Source organism: Scylla paramamosain, chromosome 8, assembly GCF_035594125.1.
Source record: "Scylla paramamosain isolate STU-SP2022 chromosome 8, ASM3559412v1, whole genome shotgun sequence".
Classification (NCBI taxonomy): Eukaryota; Metazoa; Arthropoda; class Malacostraca; order Decapoda; family Portunidae; genus Scylla; species Scylla paramamosain.
The window spans coordinates 26,569,165-26,589,814 of record NC_087158.1 but is presented as its reverse complement, the minus strand read 5'-3'; the positions used below and the strand labels follow the sequence as shown (position 1 = coordinate 26,589,814).

The following is a 20,650-nucleotide window of genomic DNA, read 5'->3' as shown; positions in this document are numbered from 1 at the left end:
GTTGCGATATGAGCTTCTTGAGCCACATTAATGACGAGATTTTTGTTGCCGCACATCAGTTTGACCTTCTGTACATCAAGGATAATTGGATAAAATCACATAAAACTTTGCCTTCTGCCCTGAATCTTAAAAGCCTCCCCTCACTGCCACCACCACCTCATCCCTGAGTGTGCTGTGCGTAGTCTTGCATGGATGGCACCCCTCTCTCGCCACCAGCTCTTCCCCAACCCTTTCCATCATGCCTTATGGCAGTGGTTTCTTACATCCTCCTAAACGAACTTGACAATAATTTTCCGTCGATTTCAGGAGTTCTTGCGTAAATAAAACTTTTCGTCACGTGGCGCACCTGTTGCTGTGGTTGTCTTTGTCACGTCCAGGGTGTGTGGTCGAAACTTTGCCTCAACTCTAGGTTTTTACATTGAAGATTAAGAAATTGAGACGGTTTTTCATCTCGGAAAGTAAAAAAATAAATAAATAAATAAATAAAGTTTGTTTATGAAGGTGACAAAAGATTTTCGTTGTTCCTACTTTATGTAGTATTTGATGTGGAAAATACATCCATTTTAGAGTAAAATATTGAATTTGCAGTGTGTGTGTGTGTGTGTGTGTGTCACCACGGTCTTGAGAATCACGTGCCGGAATCGTGATCCTCAGCCATCCCATCACAGTGAGATCTCGGAGCTTACACAGTCTGATCTATGAGTGAGGTTGCTCCCTTCACGCCTTTCATCTACCACCTCTTACTCAAGGAGCCCGTGGCTGCTCCCTCATCTGTGGAAACCTTTGCCATATGAGCGGGACGCGAACCTCAGTCTGCCGAATGTCGGATAAGGACATGGCCACTGAGTTGGTGAACCGTGTGTGTGTGTGTGTGTGTGTGTGTGTGTGGTCGAAACATGAAGCCTTATATCCAACCACAATCTTCCTGATTATGAGAAGAAATGTGCACAAATACCACACGATGTCGACATCAGAACTACACAGTGAACATGCAATAAGAGGTACAAACTCCAATAACAAGGTAAGGCTTGGCACAAGAGGCACGGCGACTTTAACGTTTCAGTTTTACACTTCGGAAACCAACTTGTAATGTTATCCTGTGCAGTGCCTCGTGTGGTGCTGGATGACCTCCTTCAGTACCTCTGCTCCTTTGGCACACTTAATTAAACCAGCCATGAGAGAGAGAGAGAGAGAGAGAGAGAGAGAGAGAGAGAGAGAGAGAGAGAGAGAGTGTGTGTGTGTGTGTGTGTGTGTGTGTGTGTGTGTGTGCGCGCGCGCGCTGCTTCCGTGACTGGTCTCTGTTTCCTTGTGGCAATGACATTCTGTGTCCATTACTTCCTCACCTGTACAAAAAATGAGTGTCCCGTGTTTTGTGCCATTCCTCCTGAAGTTAAGACCTTTGCTGAAACCGTGACGGCGGAGAAACAAGGGATTACTCATTAGCAGCAGCAGCAGCAGTAGTAGTAGTAGTAGTAGTATAAATTTTTGAAGTGTGAAGGAGACTGGTTAAGAGTTACATAAACCTAGAAAAAAGAACCCGCTTCAGTACCGTTACCAAAAAAGCCACCTGTAGTAGTAGTAGTAGTAGTAGTAGTAGTAGTAGTAGTAGTAGTAGTGGTAGTAGTAGTAGTAGTAGTAGTAGTAGTAGTAGTAGTAGTAGTAGTATTGTTTTGTCACATAGGGAACAAAATAAGTGCACATAATATCCCATTTTATAAACCAACACACACACACACACATCACAAACCACATCGCATCGCCCTTGAACCAAAATAATCACGCTGGCAACTCGACCAATTGTGTAGCATTATAACATTACCTTTGAGGCGAATGTACGCGGTCTTTGTGCACAGCGTGGATCATAAACTAGGGCAGCCTCTCTAAAATTGTCCCTCTCCGCCCTTATGTTGAACTGGAGTGGTTTATGATGGCTCGAAACCCGACACCAGTAAAAGGATGATCTGCTTAAGGCAACACTGAACTTTTGTCTGTCTCTTAAGTGGCTATAATAGTGTTGCCATCTTGTGTTCTCGGCACTGCTGTAGCCCAAAGGAAAGACTGTGTGACCGAGGAGATGAAATGTGAATGGTAGTTTTAGGGTTACGGAATATTAGGATCAGTTGGTATTTTCAAAGGTTAGGTACTTAGGTCGCCTTACGAAACTCTTACTGAAAGTGTATAATATTTTCGTTACCTTGCCGTGACTTTTGAACCCATTGTAAAAGGTAATGTGTGTGTGTGTGTGTGTGTGTGTGTGTGTGTGTGTGTGTGTGTGTGTCACCCCACGTCAGCGTCCCTCCCTGACAATGACCAGCTGCAGTGACGTGATGGAGTAAACATATAATTAAATATTCCAACACATCCTGCATGGCGATGACCTGCTATGGCGACACGGGCGACAGTGTGGCAGTCACCATTAGCTCGCCTGGTGGAACAGCTTACCGCCCACAGGTAAAGGCCCGTATTCAGAAACGCTTTGCTCTCACCATGATTATTTTCAAAAGCAACAGAGATGATTAGCCGGGTTCTCAAGAGTGTTTATCCAGTTAATAATGTGTAAGTCTTGTTAATCTGTCACGAGAACCATAAAAACGCTCTTAAAGACTCTTGTAACTTCATCTACAACTTTTTTTTTTTTTTCGAAGATAGTGGAGGTGCAGCGCCAAAGTGTTTTGGAACATGCCGCATTTTGTTGTTTTCCTCTGGTGTGGCTTCGGCGGTTTGGGTTGTGTGTTTATTGAGGTAACCTACATGTAACTAGTGTGATAGTTATTTTTGGGCAGCGGAGTGCAGACAGCGGCGGTGAGAAGTACCACGCCCACACCACACCCAGGCTGCATGGTGCCGTACTGTACATGCAGGTCATTCAAAGACTACAATCAACCCTGGTATATTGTGGATGGGTTGGGGTAGGTTAGGTCATCAGTGTATATATGAATAACCTAACCTAGATTCGAAGCCTAACTTGAACCAGTGATACTATCCAGTCTGCGCATACCGTCATTCATCCTTCTGGTTACCCTCAGGTGGTGCCCAAGGAAAGCAAAGCGGACTGAGGTAACTAAGACAGTAAAGACTAGATGATGCTGCGCTTTCATGGTCCAGAATAGCGAGCTGAATAACCCGCCTGCATACCCGCCAACAAACTAAGGCTCTTATTTTGAAAAGTTTTGTTTTATCGTGACTGTTGTCAAGTGCCTCAGTAATACGTCGGGTCTCTCTCTCTCTCTCTCTCTCTCTCTCTCTCTCTCTCTCTCTCTCTCTCTCTCTCTCTCTCTCTCTCTCATTAATGAAGAATCGTTCCAAAACTCGCACTAGGATCATGAAAACGTCCTTGAAGAATCTCGATAACTTTAAGCAGAGACTTCATGTAATGGAGGCAAGGCGCTGAAGTGACTGAGAATGCGTTCCTGAGAAAGCTACGCATCAGCCGCAGTTGCCTCGTGCTTTCTGACTTGGCATGGTGGAGGCGGAGCTTGCGGTGTGCGTGGTGAGGATTTTCTGGTTTAATCGGTGCGAGTAATTGGGATGCGGTCGTCGTGGGTGGCAGAGGACGGTCATGTGGGTAGGGCTCGCTGGTTGACTGGTTGTGCACCGTATTCTGAAACATTTATGTCCGCACCTCCATTACTTTCAAAAGAATCTAGTTGAAGTGACACGGGTTTGTAATCGTATCTTTTTTTATGGTTCTAGTTACAGATTAACAAGATTTGTACATTATAATCGGGAGAAACACTCTTGAGAGCCCGGATAATCACACCTGTGGCCTTTAAAAATAGTTGTGGTGAGAGAGCAGGGTGTTTCTGAACACGGATCCCAGTCGAGGCCATTAAGTTGACGCTCGTGGATTAAGTCATCCCGGTATTCATTGGTCATCTCTCCCAATGGTTCGTGCAAATCTCGCCTCGTGTTCCCAGACAGATTCTTGAACAACGTTTCCTTGATAGAGTTGCAGTTTACCGAAATTATGGAAGCCCTCTACAGTACCCTCTTTTATTTTGATTAGTTACCTATTTAATCGATACCTAGACTGAACTGCTTGTGTGTGTGGGGGGGGGGAGTAAAAATATACCAGATTTATCCCTTCGCCATCGATATATATATATATATATATATATATATATATATATATATATATATATATATATATATATATATATATATATATATATATATATATATATATATATATATATATATATATATAATTTTTTTTCCCCTCTTACGTAACTGGAGTGAAGGCGTTATTGTGGAATTTCCCTCGGGTGTGAAAGCTATAAGCAGTATAGAATAATGTGATAGTTATGTGCTTATACTTCACACTCGGCTCTTTGTATTCCTTCCGACACAAACAATATTATGCTTTCCATCTCTTGTGTCTCCTTTTTTTTTCCGATCTTATCACGACGCCCAGTTTCCAGTTCAGTCAGTGATTTCATTGCATTCATTGTGTATCTAACCTAGCCAAGTATAACCCAACAATAATGTATTTCACATTTCTCATTCGTTTACTTATTTACTTCCTTATATACTTTATTTATTTTTCGTTGCCCCAACTCATTACATTGTCTATACTTTGCTCAGCTGTACATAATTTCACCCGCCTGCCTTTCCTTATTGACATGACATAATCTTAACTAGTTTACTTTACTTTACTTTATTCCTACTTTACCTTAGATTACCTGGTGTAACATGACCCATCAAGCTCACCTAACCTAACGCACCTCGCACCTCCAACATGGTTGGTTGCCCGCTTCTCCGAATGCTTCCCACCCATTCCCCTGAATTGCCGCCACAGGTAATCCATCAGGCATGACCTCGTCCTACGGCCACTAACATTGAATTTTCCTGCACAAGACTACAGGGCGCGCTCAAGTTTCTCTCTCTCTCTCTCTCTCTCTCTCTCTCTCTCTCTCTCTCTCTCTCTCTCTCTCTCTCTCTCTCTCTCTCTCTCTCTCTCTCTCTCTCTCAAGTTGTAGTATCGACAATGCATCATGCTAATTTGATTGATAGCATAATTACTGAATAAGTTTAGTTATAATATGACTTTTGGGATAAAAGAACAGCGTCAATGTAGGTCGACTCCAGAAAAAGGCGGCAATGTGTGCTGTAAGGGAGGCCACTGGTGCACTGGTGGCGCCCTTTGCTTCCTCCTGAAGGTGACGGTAGTGACAGAGACAGGGGAAGGAAAGGTGGGAAATAATTTTGTCCAACATAAGCAGTATGATGCCAGATGGCGTCAGAATGTTGTGTTTAGTGTCATCTACTTGGAGATAACAGAAATTCCCAATACTTGATTTTCCTTTAATATGACTGCAAAGCGCAGTTATTAATTGTCGTTGTATGGTTATACATGTGAGGATAATTTAAGTTTGGGTTCGAGGTCTGGATTCGACCTTACAGAAGTTCAAAGCATTTCTAGATTGTCAGGTCATAGTTTGCCCTCGACCGTGCGGGCAGCCTGTATGAGGTGTTGCTGTTTTAATAGACGTACTGCCTCCCATTGCTTTCATTATTCAGTGACAATACCAAACGGAAGAATATTCCTTTTTTTTCATTTTTGTTTACAGTCTTGTTAGATTGCCGGCTGATTGGAGGACTTAGGATTGAGAAAAGGATTTACAAAACACACTGGAAGTTAGTGTGGTATATTAATTGATTCCTGATCACATTAACAACGAGGAGTGGGTGTAATGCAGTGAGAGACAGGCGTCGTGAAATGTTCTAGTGTGTTGCGACGTGTCTGGTTTGTTGTGGCGACGTGTAACGCCAGTGTTAGTAGTGTAGGTGTTCTGTGTTGGAGAGGTGAAGGCGTGAAGTAGTATAGTGCTGTCGATTATGTGAACAAGAAATCTGTCGTGAGTTTGGAGGCCAGCGCGGTAATAGTGGGCGGAGCATCGCGCTCCCTCGCCGACCCCGAGATGTTAAGGCAGCAGCAATAATGGCCTGTTAACATTGATTCGTGAGGTGGCGTTCTGAGGGTCTCACAATACAAGTAAGAAAGGTTAGGGAGGATCCTTTGATGACACGCCGGACCGTTCATTCTACGGAACATCTGTGAGAGGAAGGTGTGCCTATAGACAAGATGGGAGGTGTTGACGGAAATAACACCGTTTTTACAGGGGAAAATATTTATTCTTTTCAGCACCTGAACTTCAGACTTAATATATGTGCATCTTTATATCATGATATTTACCTGCGTTGAGCAAAGATGAGAGGTGTATTCGTGTCTAGAAGACTTGATTAACAGATAATCGGTTCTTTGTTTGAACAATCAAGTTGTAAGATATCCTTCAGCAGTTCACCCATGAAAGATGTAAAGTTAATGCATTTATTTTACTTAAGGTGGACGAAAATTATGTAACCATGATACCTACGCAGATTTTTGCTGAACTGTGTCAGGAATTTAAGGAGTTATTTATCAAGACCTAAATAACGTTACTGATTTGTATTTTCTATTGCAGGCGTGCATGGTAATGACGTGAGGGTAGGCCAAAGTACCACCACCACCACCTTCACCACCACTGCAGCAATGGCGGCAAGAATGTGGATGGTGTGGGCGGTATGGGCAGCGGCGGTGGTTGCGGTGACTTGGGTGCCGACAGTCGGGGCGACGGCCCTCAGAGGACCCAATGTCTGCAACAAACAAGAAACGTAAGTGTGTGTGCGTAAACAAATCAGAGATGATCATCTGCAGCCTGTGTAAGTCTGACTTAAACCTGACACTTAAACTTACCACCCCCCCAACACAAGGGATAATGAACTAGGGAAAAATGCACTTTTGAAGTAATGACGCAATGAAAAAGCTCAGAGTAATATCACCTATTAGCACATGCTTTCATTCATCACCAATCTCTTTCCATTCAGGTACTAGGTATATTCTATTAACCAATACTATTCCATCTCAACTTTCATCTTGTCAGTTTATCATTAATCATCTCTGCTATAAGTTAATATAGAAGTACAGCATTGGCAGTGGTGATATACTTGTATATATTGTTTATATTTCCTATGTGGTAATATTTTCTTCAGATGTTTCATATCTAACTAGATTTATATTCTGCAGGTACACAAGTTTTGTGAATGTGTCTTACTCCAAAGCCTACCAAGTTCGGACGTACACATTCTGCCTAAGTATTCCACCCAAATGCTCCAAGTACAAGATAGCTTACAAGACATCATTTAAAAGACAGGTATTATATTCATTTTCCAAGTGAAGAAGCTACTGACAATCAGTCTTTTCAGACATCATGTTAATAGAAAGAGATAGTCAGAGAAGAAATATTCATTTGGTCTTGTTCATACACGTTCTCTCTCTCTCTCTCTCTCTCTCTCTCTCTCTCTCTCTCTCTCTCTCTCTCTCTCTCTCTCTCTCTCTCATTTTGAAAAGGTATTCTTACACCCAAAACACTTTCTTTTCCCATATCATCTCGTCCTGCATTCAAGCCACATGTGAAGTGCAGTGCTCAACAACGTTCACCACAATTTCACTCTTCTTACTACACACACCAAATGTTTCATACACATTTCTCTCACCCACTTTGTTCACATCACAAGTACCTCTCCACTAACTTTCTGGCAGTAGGTTTGACTGCCATTTTATGCTCATATCATCACCTCTATTGTAGATATACTTGTGTCACTATGAAATATTACTTACACCTCCATCTGGTACACAACCAACCTGCAGTACAGCATTGTTTACCCTTCCTCTGACATTAATCTCATATTTTCACAGCCACTTTCATGATCTAGTCTTATAAATCAATAACCACCTTGGGTATCATCATCTTTATACATTCACACTCATCAGCCATCCAGTTTTATCCAACCATTCTCCTTTTTGCATGAAACATCTATTACAGTCTTTTCTTCAACATTATATATATATATATATATATATATATATATATATATATATATATATATATATATATATATATATATATATATATATATATATATATATAATATATATATATATATATATATATATATATATATATATATATATATATATATATATATATATATATATATTTTTTTTTTTTTTTTTTTTTTTTTTTTTTTTTTTTTTTTTTTTTTTTTTTCCTATGTTTGTTTTTCTCCTTCAGCAGCTCTCATATAGTTTTACTGATCAACAAGTCAGATGAAATAAAATGTTTGCCAAAAGCTTTCACCTTACTGCTACACCACGACCGTACTGTTGCATTACATAATCAGTCACTCCTTCACCTTACAGAGTCAGACCAAGACAAGAACTGTAAATGTGTGTTGCTCAGGGTACACCAGAGTGCCAGCTGAGGACAGGTGTATGCCCATCTGCTCCCAGGACTGTATACATGGAATTTGCATCAAGCCAGACGAGTGCCGTTGTGAGGCTGGCTACTCAGGCCCTAGCTGTAATATAAGTAAGTATTTTACCATTTTGTGTATCTCATACTGTGTTTGTCTCATAGTATACTACAGAAGTGATTGCTTAATTTTGTCTGAATAATATTAATAACATATTATTTTCAGCAATACAGTAGTTCCAGTGGCGTAATGTATAAATATATATGTGCATACATACACACCAATCTCATTATATGCAACTTTAGAGTGGTATTTGAATTGCATATATACAACTACCCAAAGTGTGATTGTAATTTTCAATAAGCAAGAAAAGTTCACTCACATTAAGTCGTATTCAGAGCATTTACAGACCTTAACACTTGCATGTAATGAGAGCCTGGTGTTTGCAGTTGTCCTACCACCACTCTTGAATGGTTTTATTGTATGAATTTTGACTTATGGGTGAGGTCGTGGTCTCTGGTAATGACCCTCACAGATGACTCACTCCACAGTCATAACTTCTGTGAGTATCATCTGAACTTACCACCACAGTGTTCTTGAGGATCCACTCCATGGAACTAATATCATACTGACTGGGTTTCCTCATATTATTAGAAAGCATGAGTGTAACAGTTGGTGCAGCCAGATAAGAAAATCACCATCTCTTAAACATGTAAGCATATACACAAGAAATAAAGCATTGCAGTAGGACTACACTGAAATAATACTGAAATAGTTAAGTTCAGCATGAACCAATTATCTCACCAATAGAGAAGATAGAGAGAGAGAAAATCATTCGGTGAAAACTGATTGATTATGCTGCCATTCATCCACTATTTAATACTTGTACCTCATACCCTGAATGGTTGTAACATTAGTTTAGAAGTTCTTTGGCTTTTCCTGACACAAATACGTCTACATAAACAGAAGGCTGGAGAGTTTAACTGAATGAATTGTGACAAATTTGATGTGTCCTACAAGAGTAGAACATGAGGTGTTATTGCATAATGTCTGGAAGATGTGTATTTAAATTCTAAATAAAACCAGAATGACCAGCGATGATGAGGCACTGCAATTCTGCACCGAATTTGTTCCTTGGAATATCTCCGCAGCAGCAGCATCAGTTCAAAATTTTAGTGCTCTCAATGTAAAGTTCCCAGACAGGTGGTAGATTTAGATTTCTGTTCATGCTTTTAATGAAAAGTCAAGTGTGATGTCATATAATCCATTCTTTTGTATATAGCATGTACAACAATAATAATCTGTTGTATTTATCATTTTGATTAATGAACTTAAGAGCCAGATAATAAATGTTGACCATTATCATTTATTTATTTATCTCATTTCATTAGATATCTACCAGTTATAAATTATAAGTTATCATGGTGATTCTGTAGACTGGCAAGATTACACTCATGCTCTGATAACACTAGGATTTATAGGTGGTCTAATAACTAACACCTGGGTTACCAAGGCATTAGTGGTGGCAGTGGAGCAGAGATTAATGTGTGTGTTGTAGCATTAATGAAGAACAGTGTGCTATGAAGAATTATTTTGTATGTGATATTTTGTTAACAAAATCATCTTTGAGGATAACAGGAGACCTGGGTATTGTAGGCCTTCTTTGCATATTTTTGCCTCAGTACAAAGATGGTCTCAGGTGGATTAAGTGGTTATTTGGCCAGAAAGAAGAGGTTGTATTCTCATTGGCCTTTCTTTTTTTATCATATAGGAGCCTCACTGTGATCTCACATCAGGAATTCAGATTGCAGAATGCTGTAAAGTTTTCAGTGTACAACAAATTTTTATGAGAGCAATGCACTAATACAAAAGTGCAATTTAAGAATATAATTTTAGCCTGAAAATAAATAAATCCTCATGACATGATTTATTAGTTTATGAATGCTGTGTACTCATACTTGTATTTTGCCTTTAAAAACAACCTCCACTGCCAGAATGTTAATTCATGACAGCATTTGTTGAATATTTAGGTCTCACAAGATGTTTGTTATTTGAACTGTATTATATCTACAAGAAAACTTGATGAGCATAATACTTTAACAAACCATAAAAGAAAACGCTCCTGTTTTTTCCTGACACGGTATGAATTACCAAAGTTATTTTCAACTTGCTTCAAGGCTGAAATTACTGGGATTTTGATGTTCCCTCCAGCTGTTGAGAGGATGCTATTGTCTTTGTGGAAGCTCATTCATGCTTTTCTTTTCTTGCTAAACAGAAATGAGAGGTAAGTATTAAGAGAGCAGCTCATAGTCAACCGCTTGTAACTGCTTTCTGCAACCATATTTTGAGGACTTCCATTCTCAAGAAATTTTACGAGGGATTCAAATCACAATGAGTGTGTCTGTTTGTGATTATTTGATCTGCATAAACTCAGAATTATGGTTGTTATTCCATATTGCTTCTGTAATGATGTTGGTTATGAACATTTTTTCCTACTGATGTTAGTTATGAAAATATGTTTAATGCAGTAGAACCTCACCAACTGGACAGTTACAGTTAATGATGTTATATTCTTTTTAGTCAGCCTTATTTAACACAATTACTAGGCTCCTGAAACATGTATAACTTGTAAATTAGATAAGATAAAAATCAAAGGAAGCATCTCAAAACTAGGTACAATGGTAAAAGATGTGAGATTGAAGGGGAAGAATGTAATCATAACTTAAGATTTTACCATCTGCTATTCTAATACAAAATAAGAAAATTGTATATCTAAAAAGAAAATGAGTCTGGAAATTGAATTAATTAAGAATTAATTAAGAAATTGAATTAATTAAGAACATGTACACATATAATCAAGAATCTCATAGGTTTCATAAATTAAGCTTGTAGAGAATCAGTCAGTACTTAGCTGTTTGAAGCTGTAGGCAGACTCAATGGTGGGACTGAAAGGTCAGCAAATACAAGTAGAGCTCAAAGTAAAGATCAAAGACAAACAAAAATTCAATAACTCCTATAGTATATATATCTTCAGAATAGCTGGCATGATCACAATTACCACAAACAAGCAAGTGGTTGAGTAGTATGGTGAGAATGAGGAAAAGGGGTGATCTGTGCAAGTAATTATAACATGTGGATAGATTTTTGTAGAGTGATTGAGAAGGGACATTCTAACTCTCAAAATAACAAATGTTATATAGGTACTAGTATAAGGATGGTAAGGCTGCTCTGCTGCTGTACACCTCCAGTGTTGTTAATAAGGTGAAAGCCTGCAATTATGAATTCACTCAAAAAAAAAAAGTTACAGAAAATGGAAAACAATTGGGTTAGAATACAGAGAGGAAAGGATACAGGCAAAGAGGATCAGACAAAAGTAGAAGTTTTAATAAGTCATCATAGCAGACACATACACCACAGAATATAGGACTATAACATTCTTTATTTAATGAATCATGGAATGGCAAGGTTGGTTTTAATAAGTCATCATAGCAGACACATACACCACAGAATATAGGACTATAACATTCTTTATTTAATGAATCATGGAATGGCAAGGTTCTGCTGTGGTTTGTGTTTTTTAATGTCAGTGTAGATCACTAGTTCATTAAATGTATCGTGTGTAATTTTCTTGATATTTGATATTACTTTAAGCATAATTTATTTTTTTGTGGAATGCATGTAATGCTACTTTATGTTGGATACTGGAAATCCATTGCTTTAAATGTCAAAACTGCCTCTATTTAGATTTTTAGTATCAAATTAGAAAGGAATAATGTCCATGTCGTATGATGAAACTTTACATAATTATTATTATTTTCTTTTTAATCAAGACTGTTCTGAAGTACAGCTGCCTTTTATTTTTCTCCATGCATGCCCATAGTGTTTCCAGGTTGGTGCTCGACAGACATAGGCATGGTTTTAGGAAACATTCCATTTTGTATTCATGACTGTCAATACTGCAATATATATATATATATATATATATATATATATATATATATATATATATATATATATATATATATATATATATATATATATATATATCGCAAACCTTATGATTTTGAAAAATCATAAGGTTTGCAAAAGGATGTACTAGAGTAAATTGATACTTGTATAATATTCTTTGTTCCCATTAATTTTGATAATTTGTTTAGATAAGAATGATGGTAATTGAAAAATCAGTCAATAAAGGAAGCCTTAATAATTTATACAGTGTACTGAATGTAGTTTGTTATATTATCTCTAGACCTGTCAACAATCTGAAATTTTGTTGTGCAATAATGTAATGAATATTTATTACAACAAAGATGAGAATAGTGTGTTGTGTTTTGCAGCGTGTCCTGAGGGGAAATGGGGAGTGGGGTGCATCCATGACTGTCCATGCCTCCATGAAGGGAAGTGTGACCCACTGTATGGGAACTGTTCCTGTCACGCTGGCTGGATTGGACCATACTGTGAAGAAAAGTGTCAAGAAGGATACTATGGAGTGGTGAGTTTCTCTCTTTAGCAGTAGGTATGTCCTTGACTCGTACAGATCACAATAAACAGTATTACTTCTTAGAAATTACTGGAAGTACTTGACTTGTATCTCCTCATACTGAATGAGAATGAGTTTTAATCAATTTGTCTTTATATATATATATATATATATATATATATATATATATATATATATATATATATATATATATATATATATATATATATATATATATATTTCTCTCTCTCTCTCTCTCTCCTTGTACAATGTAAGTATGAGAAATTTTCTGCCTTTTTCTCCATCAGTCTCTTAAATTTATAAAGCACTTTAATATTTCAAATGCAGGATTGCAAAGACCGGTGTCGCTGTCAGAACGGTGGGACGTGTGACCATGTATCTGGTGCATGTCGCTGCCCCCCAGGCTGGACAGGACCACTATGTGAAAAATCATGCCCTGAGGGAACACATGGTGCTGCCTGCAGCAGCAAGTGTCAGTGTCAAAATGGTGGCCACTGTGATCCTGTGACGGGGAAATGCCAGTGTCCTGCAGGATGGACGGTAAGTCTCACTCCTTAGTGTTTTGTCCAGTTTTACAGAGATCATTTTTGGTGATAATGATTTTTCTCTCTCTCTCTCTCTCTCTCTCTCTCTCTCTCTCTCTCTCTCTCTCTCTCTCTCTCTCTCTCTCTCTCTAAATTGAGCCATGTACATGTGAAAATTTATTTAAAAATTTTTGGTTGCTAAGCTTAGTTTAAATCTTTTAGATCAAATACAGTATGATTATCATATTTATGTTACCAGATGAACATTGAGAATTTCATTGCCGCATACTGCTTAAAAATTAAAGATTTTCTGGGATGTCACTGCCACTTAAAAGTTGAATGATGTGGTGGCTAGAATTTTCGCAATATAATATTGTCAACATAATTACAGTTAAAAAGTGTAATTATCAATTACTATCATTGTAAAAGCAACTGTAGTGTCTCATGTTTCAAGGCACTTATCCTACAATTTTTGACTACCACTTTGGACCCTTTTCTGGGACTGGCATCTCAGTGTTTTTTTTTTTTTTTTTCTCCCTTGGCCAGTGTCCATTCTACATGAAAAAAAAAAAAAAAGTGAAATTGTGTGGCCACAAAAGGGAGCAACCAGGACACTCATGGTGTACAAAATTCTGACTCATCACCACCCTGGCTAGGATGGTCACAAAGGCCAAAATTGATAAATGTTGGTCAGCTTTTGCTGTTCTACCATCATGCTTACATGCACTACTTTCTAGACATTCTATGATGCTTCCAGTCATTTTATCTTTTCCAGATACAGAAATAAAGCATAAACTTCCTCTCTGATACATTATATTTCTATGAAATCAAGGTTCTTTAAATACTTTCTTTTTAATGAATACATATTCCAAAACAAACCTTTTAGTGTGTATTAAAACTAATAGGAATTCTAATATAAAATTACATTATTTTTTAGGGAGATGTTTGTGCAAATCCATGTCCTCAAGGTACTTGGGGTTACAATTGCTCTGAACAGTGTGATTGCTACAATTCTGCTACTTGTGATCATAAAACTGGCCGCTGTAAATGCCCATCAGGTTACATCGGCAACAAGGTGAGAATCTGACTGACCTCAATTTTATGAAGAGAAATTTACAACTCAAATTACTATACTGTTTAATTCATGACATGTAATATGTTGTGATTTTCCTTTTGTCTGCTTGACATAACAATCTTTCAAGAACATCGTGATTCATTATATTTTTCACCCATGAAAACTGGATGTGCTATGAGGATGATTCCTAGTATGAATGTAATGAATCAGGGTTAGCATAAAAATAAATAAATAAAAATAAATAAATGAATAAAAGAAAAAAGAAAAAACTGCTTAATTGGATTTTGGGGATTTTATTAAAAATATTTTGCATATCAAAATTTATTCCTACATCATTTTGATAAATAAGGTCTATATATGTACATATACATAAAAATGTAAAAGTAGTCAAGCCTGACCCATTCAGGCTTTGTCCAACCAGACCAACCCACATTAGCATGATCTAATCAAGTGTCTGTTCTTCATTAATAGCAAGTGTCAAAATCTTTCAAGATCTAATTCCCCCTCATGACTTCTGGCACCTAGCCAAGAACATCTCCAATAAATTTGCTTCTTCATCTTTACCTCCTTTATTTCAACTTGATGGCACCACTGCCATCTCATCTATTTCTAAAGCTGAACTCTTCATTCAAAATTTTGCTAAAAATGCTACCTTGGGTAATTGAGGGCTTGTTCCTCCCTCTCCTCCACCCTCTTACTACATGCTACCCATTAAAATCCTTTTCAGTGATGTTTCCCATGCCCTCACTGGCTTAAACCCTCAGAAGGCTTATGGACTTGATGGGGTCCCTCCTTTTGTTCTCTGAAACTGTACCTCCATGCTTGCACCTTGCCAAGTCAAACTCTTCCACCTCTGTCCATCAACATCTACCTTTCCTTCTTGCTGGAAGTATGCCTAAATTTAAACCTGTTCCTAAAAAGGATGACCATTCTAGTCTCTCAAACTATCGTCCTATTGCTTTTATTTCCTGCCTCTCTAAAGTTTTGAATCTGTCCTCAACAGGAAGATTCTTAAACATCTATCTGTTCACAACCTCCCATCTAATCGCCAGTATGGGTTCCATCAAGACCGCTGTACTGGTGATCTGGGTTTCTTTACTGAGTCTTGGTCATCCTCTTTTAGGGGTTTTGGTGAAACTTTTCCTGTTGACTTAGACAAATCAAAAGCTTTTGATAGAGTCTGGCACAAAGCTTTGATTTCCAAACTACCCTCCTACAGCTTCAGTCCTTCTTTCTTTAACTTCATCTCAAGTTTCCTTTCTGATCATCCTGTTGCTGCTGTTTTAGACGGCCACTGTTCTTCTAAATCTATTAACAGTGGTGTTCCTTATGGTTCTGTCCTGTCATCTACTCTCTTCCTATTATTCATCAATGATCTTCTAAATCAAACTTCTTGTCCTATCCACTCCTACACTGATGATTCCATCCTGCAGCACTTTCCCACATCTTTTCGTAGACATCCAACCCTTCAGGAAGTAAACAGTTCTTGCAGGGAAGCACAGAAGGCCTGACTTCTGATCCCTCGAAAATTCTGATTGGGGCAAAGCAAACATAGTATTGTTCAATGCCTCAAAAACTCAATTCCTCCATCTATCAATTCAGCACAACCTTCCAGACAACTGTCCCCCTCTTCTACACTGAACATCCTCAGTCTGTCCTTTACTTATAATCTAAACTGGAAACTTCACATTTCATCTAGCTAAAACAACTTCTGTGAAGTTGGGTGTTCTGAGTCATCTCCACCAGTTTTTCTCACCCCCCCAGCTGCTAACTCTGTACAGGGGCCTTATCCGTCCATGTATGGAGTATGCTTTACATGTTTTGGGGGTGGGTTCCATGCATACTGCTCTTTGAGACAGGGTGGAATCAAAAGCTTTTCATCTTATTAACTTCTCTCCTCTAACTGACTGTCTTCAGCCTCTCTCTCATTGCCGCAATGTTGCATCACTTGCTATCTTCTACCGCTATTTTTTTATGCCAACTGCTCTTGTTATCTTGCTAACCGCATGCCTCCCCTCCTACCACAGCCTCACTGCACATGACTTTCTTCTTTACCTCAACCCTATTATGTCCACTTCTCTAATGCAAGAGTTAAGTAGTATTCTCAATCATTCATCCCTTTTTTCTGATAAATGCCGGAACTCCTTACCTGCTTCCGTATTTCCACCTTCCTATGACTTGAACTCTTTCAAGAGGGAGGTGTCAAGACACTTATCATGTAATTTCTCACTACCACTCTCGACTCTGTTCGTTTTTTTTTTTTTTTTTTTTATCCGGTCCCCCTTCTACATAAAAAAACTTCAGACCTTTCATTTAACTCTAGATTACTTTTTAATTGCTTATTTAAACTAATTTACATATAAATAGGAGGAATAAACAAAAAAATAAAATTCCCAAAAAAAATATAAAAAAAATACACCCTTTTTTTTTTTTTTTTTTTTTTTTTTTTTTTTTTTTTTTTTTTTTTTACCCAATTCTGATGTGCATTGCAGATCAACTGAAACTCACACTTAATAATTTTGTTTTCAGTGTCAAGATGAATGTCCACTAGGCACCTATGGTGTAAACTGTACGGAGACTTGTTCATGTTACAATGGAGCAACATGTTCACACATAAGTGGCCGTTGTTTCTGCAAAGAAGGTTGGCTGGGAACTCAGTGTTCCATACCTGCTTGTCCACCAAACCAGTATGGTCCAGGCTGTTCACATATTTGTTCATGTGAAAAGGATAATACTGAAAGGTGAGAATTTTTTATTTAGCACTCATCTGTTATCATGACAAGCTATAAGAAATCATCACTGTAGTTACTGGACTCAAGAATTAAGGAAAAGTAAAATTGTACACAAAAGGTTTACTGTATAAAACTGGCCATGTGTTTTAGGTGTAGTGAATTTAGTTAATGATCTTATAGAGAGGATTTCCTGCACTCATCTTTTCTTGCCTTCAAGTTTAATTTACTTATTTTATACTTAATCTTTTAAATTTATACCCAAATAAAAATTAATCACATTTTAAGTCCCTCTAAGTTTAAGCAAACTATTTATTTTTAACTTGTCAACAGATGTCATCCATGGACTGGAGCCTGTGAGTGTAAGGCTGGATGGGCAGGAGAGACTTGTACAAGAGCATGTCCTTTCTACAAGTATGGAGAGAAATGTGCTCAAAGTTGTCAATGTAGAAATGGAGCATTCTGCGATCCAGTTGATGGCACCTGTATATGTGCACCAGGTGAGAAAATGTTTGTAGCTTCATCTGCATAATTAATGCATAAAATGATTCTGATCATTTTGAAGTTACTCTCTCTCTCTCTCTCTCTCTCTCTCTCTCTCTCTCTCTCTCTCTCTCTCTCTCTCTCTCTCTCTCTCTCTCTCTCTCTCTCTCTCTCTCTCTCTCTCTCTCTCTCTCTCTCTCTCTCTCTCTCTCTCTCTCTCTCATTTTAAATCATATAATGTGATATTGTTACTGAAAAATTATGAAGCATTAAAGCTCATATGATTTCTCTCTCTCTTTTCCATTTAACAGGCTACCATGGGGCACTATGTGATGAACACTGTCCAAAGTTTAAATACGGACAAAAATGTGAGCTTGACTGTCGGTGTGATAATTCATATGGCTGTTCACATGAGTCAGGAAAGTGTTTCTGCAAACCAGGTAAGTAGAAACATGAATAATTGAAAAAAGTGAAGAAAATTATCCTATATGAATTTGTCCACTTTGCAAGAGATAGAGTTCTTGGAGAAGTTACCATCCCTTCATCTTTTAATTATTTTTATACCTATCAGTTGTCACATCTCTTAGGGAATTAAGGGTGATATAATAAGTCTAACTCTTTTGTATATAGTAGTAGTTGTAGCTGCATATTTGTTATTCCCCTTATTTTTAGAGAAGAATTTTTAGTCTTACTTTCTTACTGAAGGAAACAAATGTGTAAGGAGGCATAAAATTTGCTATACTATTGATTCATGATAAATATTTATTATTAAACTACTCCTCTTAGTATCAAAATATTTTTGATCATCATTATGCCACAACAAATATTTATATGAATATTGAAATTACAGGATGGGAAGGACAACAGTGCTCTCTCACTTGTCCACTTGGAAGTTATGGAGAGAATTGTTCTAAAACATGCGACTGTCTCAACAATGGATCATGTGATCCCGTGACAGGAGAGTGTACCTGTGGCCCTGGACATTATGGAGAGAAATGTGAAAAAACTTGTAGACAAGGACATCATGGAATGGCTTGTGTGAATGTCTGTGCCTGTGTTGGGCCTCATGTGGAAGGCTGTGATGCTGAAACTGGCAGGTGTATATGCAAGCCTGGCTTTAGAGGTAATGTTTTTATAGGTTTAATGGGATTGTTTCTGCCAGAATTAAATTCTAAGTGGATGAAGCTTTTCAACTTGTAATATTATTAACTCCTTTCTGATATTTCTTGAGCAGATCATGAGTAATTTTTCTAAAAAAAATTTAAAAACATTTACTGTCTTAAAATAACACTATTTTGTTAGCAACGAGTCATAACTTTTTAGTACCTTAATAATCTGTGTACTGCCCTGTAAAGCAATTCCATCTAAGCTTTCTGATCAGCAGAAAACACCCATTTGGGAATATAATTTTTTTGAGGGGAACCTGTACACATATTCAATACTCTCATCACTTAAGCTGGATGAAGGTTGTTGCAGTGACAAACAAATATATGCAGGACATTGCTCACTGAAAAGGCTTGAAAATATTACTCCTGGAGGAATTCCCAATATACAGCATAAGCAAGAAAATTATAATTAAGATCATTTTCTTTTTATTGTTTCTTTAAAAATAAAACAAAAGATTATGCCAGTGTACTGTCACACAACTTGAGTAACCAAAACAAAGTTTGCTATTAAAGGGCAGCAAAATTTTTCTGGTGTCTTATGCCCAGCCATCATACTGAACATGAGAACATAACAAAACAAGGGAAGCTGCAAAAGCTATCAAGCCTGCACATGTACAGCATAAAGCATGCACACCTGTTTCCAATTATCATCCTTATCCATAAATTTGTATAATCTGTTAAAGCTCCCTATTGACTCTAGTAATGCTATTTCATTCATCTACCACCATATTTACTTTGAAAGATATTTTAATGTAGGACAACAATTTTCTTACACAATGCTGATTTGTCAATTTTCAAATTTCTTAATGCTTGGATTATCAAATGTACAAAAAATTTCATATCAGGACATCCTGATTATTGACTGTCTGCCTACTTTTTAAAGGAGGTTTTAGATTTACATACAGTACTTTCTTACCATCGAGATATAGTATTTATAATTTGAATTTTTCCTTTAGCTGATACTGAATTTATATGTCTTAATACCTTATATTTTACTCTTCAGGTGTCAGTTGTCAGTCACACTGCCCTCGTGGCCTCTATGGAGAATCATGTTTAAAGAAATGCGACTGCAAGAACAATGGATCCTGCAACCTTCAGACAGGGAAATGTGTATGTGAGCGTGGATGGCATGGAGCCGACTGTAATACTCCCTGTCGGCCAGGAAAATATGGAGTAAATTGTAATCAGGACTGTCCTTCTTGTGTGCATGGAAATGGAACATGTCACCCCCAGCTAGGGACCTGTGTGTGCAAGGCTGGATGGCACGGTCCTCGCTGTGACCGCACATGTGCACCAGGTACCTGGGGAATTGGCTGTGCTAATACTTGCAAGTGTCGCAATGGGGCGGGATGCAATCATGAAACAGGTGAGTGTATTGTACATTGTGTAGAGCATAATTAGAATATTGTTAAGTATTGATGAAATGTCTGGAAATAGTTTTAACTATTGCACAATTAAACTGGTTCTCTTTTCCCTTAGGTCAATGTCTGTGTTTGCCAGGCTGGAGAGGAACAGACTGTTCTCAGCCTTGTCCTCCAGGAAGTTTTGGTTATAACTGCCTTCAGACCTGTCACTGTCGTAATCATGCATCTTGTCGAGGAAGTGATGGCTTCTGTGAATGCAAGCCAGGATGGATGGGATTTGGATGCACTCAAAGTGAGTGTAATTCATTGATCTTTATTGAAAATCATGTTTTCCATATATAGATCTTTGAAAATCCCATTACCCTAAAACTGGAATTTACTTTTTTTTTTTTTTTTTTTTTTTTTTTTTTTTTTTTTTTTTCTCTCCATTTTACATGACCAAATTAAACAAGTAAACAAGTAAGATGCATGCCAGCAATCAAGATTAGTGAAGCAGAGTACCGCAACATTTGA

At 37.8% G+C, this 20,650-nt stretch overlaps 1 protein-coding gene and 1 long non-coding RNA gene across 16 annotated transcripts in view; one reads left to right on the top strand and one right to left on the bottom strand.

The window, feature by feature from the left end:
* LOC135103051 (protein draper-like) overlaps positions 1-20,650 on the top strand; it is a 44,559-nt gene that overhangs the window by 2,511 nt on the left and 21,398 nt on the right. For 10 of the 11 annotated variants that reach the window (XR_010269897.1, XM_064008968.1, XM_064008967.1 and 7 more), the window contains exons 2-13: positions 6,465-6,654; positions 7,067-7,193; positions 8,243-8,411; positions 12,633-12,787; positions 13,124-13,336; positions 14,258-14,395; positions 16,925-17,136; positions 17,458-17,624; positions 17,919-18,047; positions 18,458-18,730; positions 19,777-20,139; positions 20,253-20,429. Coding sequence is in view for 10 of the 11 variants with exons in the window: in XM_064008968.1 (XP_063865038.1) it covers positions 6,465-6,654; positions 7,067-7,193; positions 8,243-8,411; positions 12,633-12,787; positions 13,124-13,336; positions 14,258-14,395; positions 16,925-17,136; positions 17,458-17,624; positions 17,919-18,047; positions 18,458-18,730; positions 19,777-20,139; positions 20,253-20,429 (2,313 nt within the window). In the remaining variant the exon portion in view is untranslated. Of the gene's footprint in view, positions 1-6,464; positions 6,655-7,066; positions 7,194-8,242; positions 8,412-12,632; positions 12,788-13,123; positions 13,337-14,257; positions 14,396-16,924; positions 17,137-17,457; positions 17,625-17,918; positions 18,048-18,457; positions 18,731-19,776; positions 20,140-20,252; positions 20,430-20,650 lie in introns of those variants that run through there. The other variant, XM_064008966.1, reaches the window with a different exon arrangement.
* LOC135103060 (uncharacterized) overlaps positions 6,114-20,650 on the bottom strand; it is a 47,140-nt gene continuing 32,603 nt past the window's right edge. For all 5 annotated transcript variants that reach the window (XR_010269903.1, XR_010269901.1, XR_010269902.1 and 2 more), the window contains one exon: positions 6,114-6,636. This is a non-coding gene — a long non-coding RNA (uncharacterized LOC135103060). The remainder of the gene's footprint in view (positions 6,637-20,650) is intronic.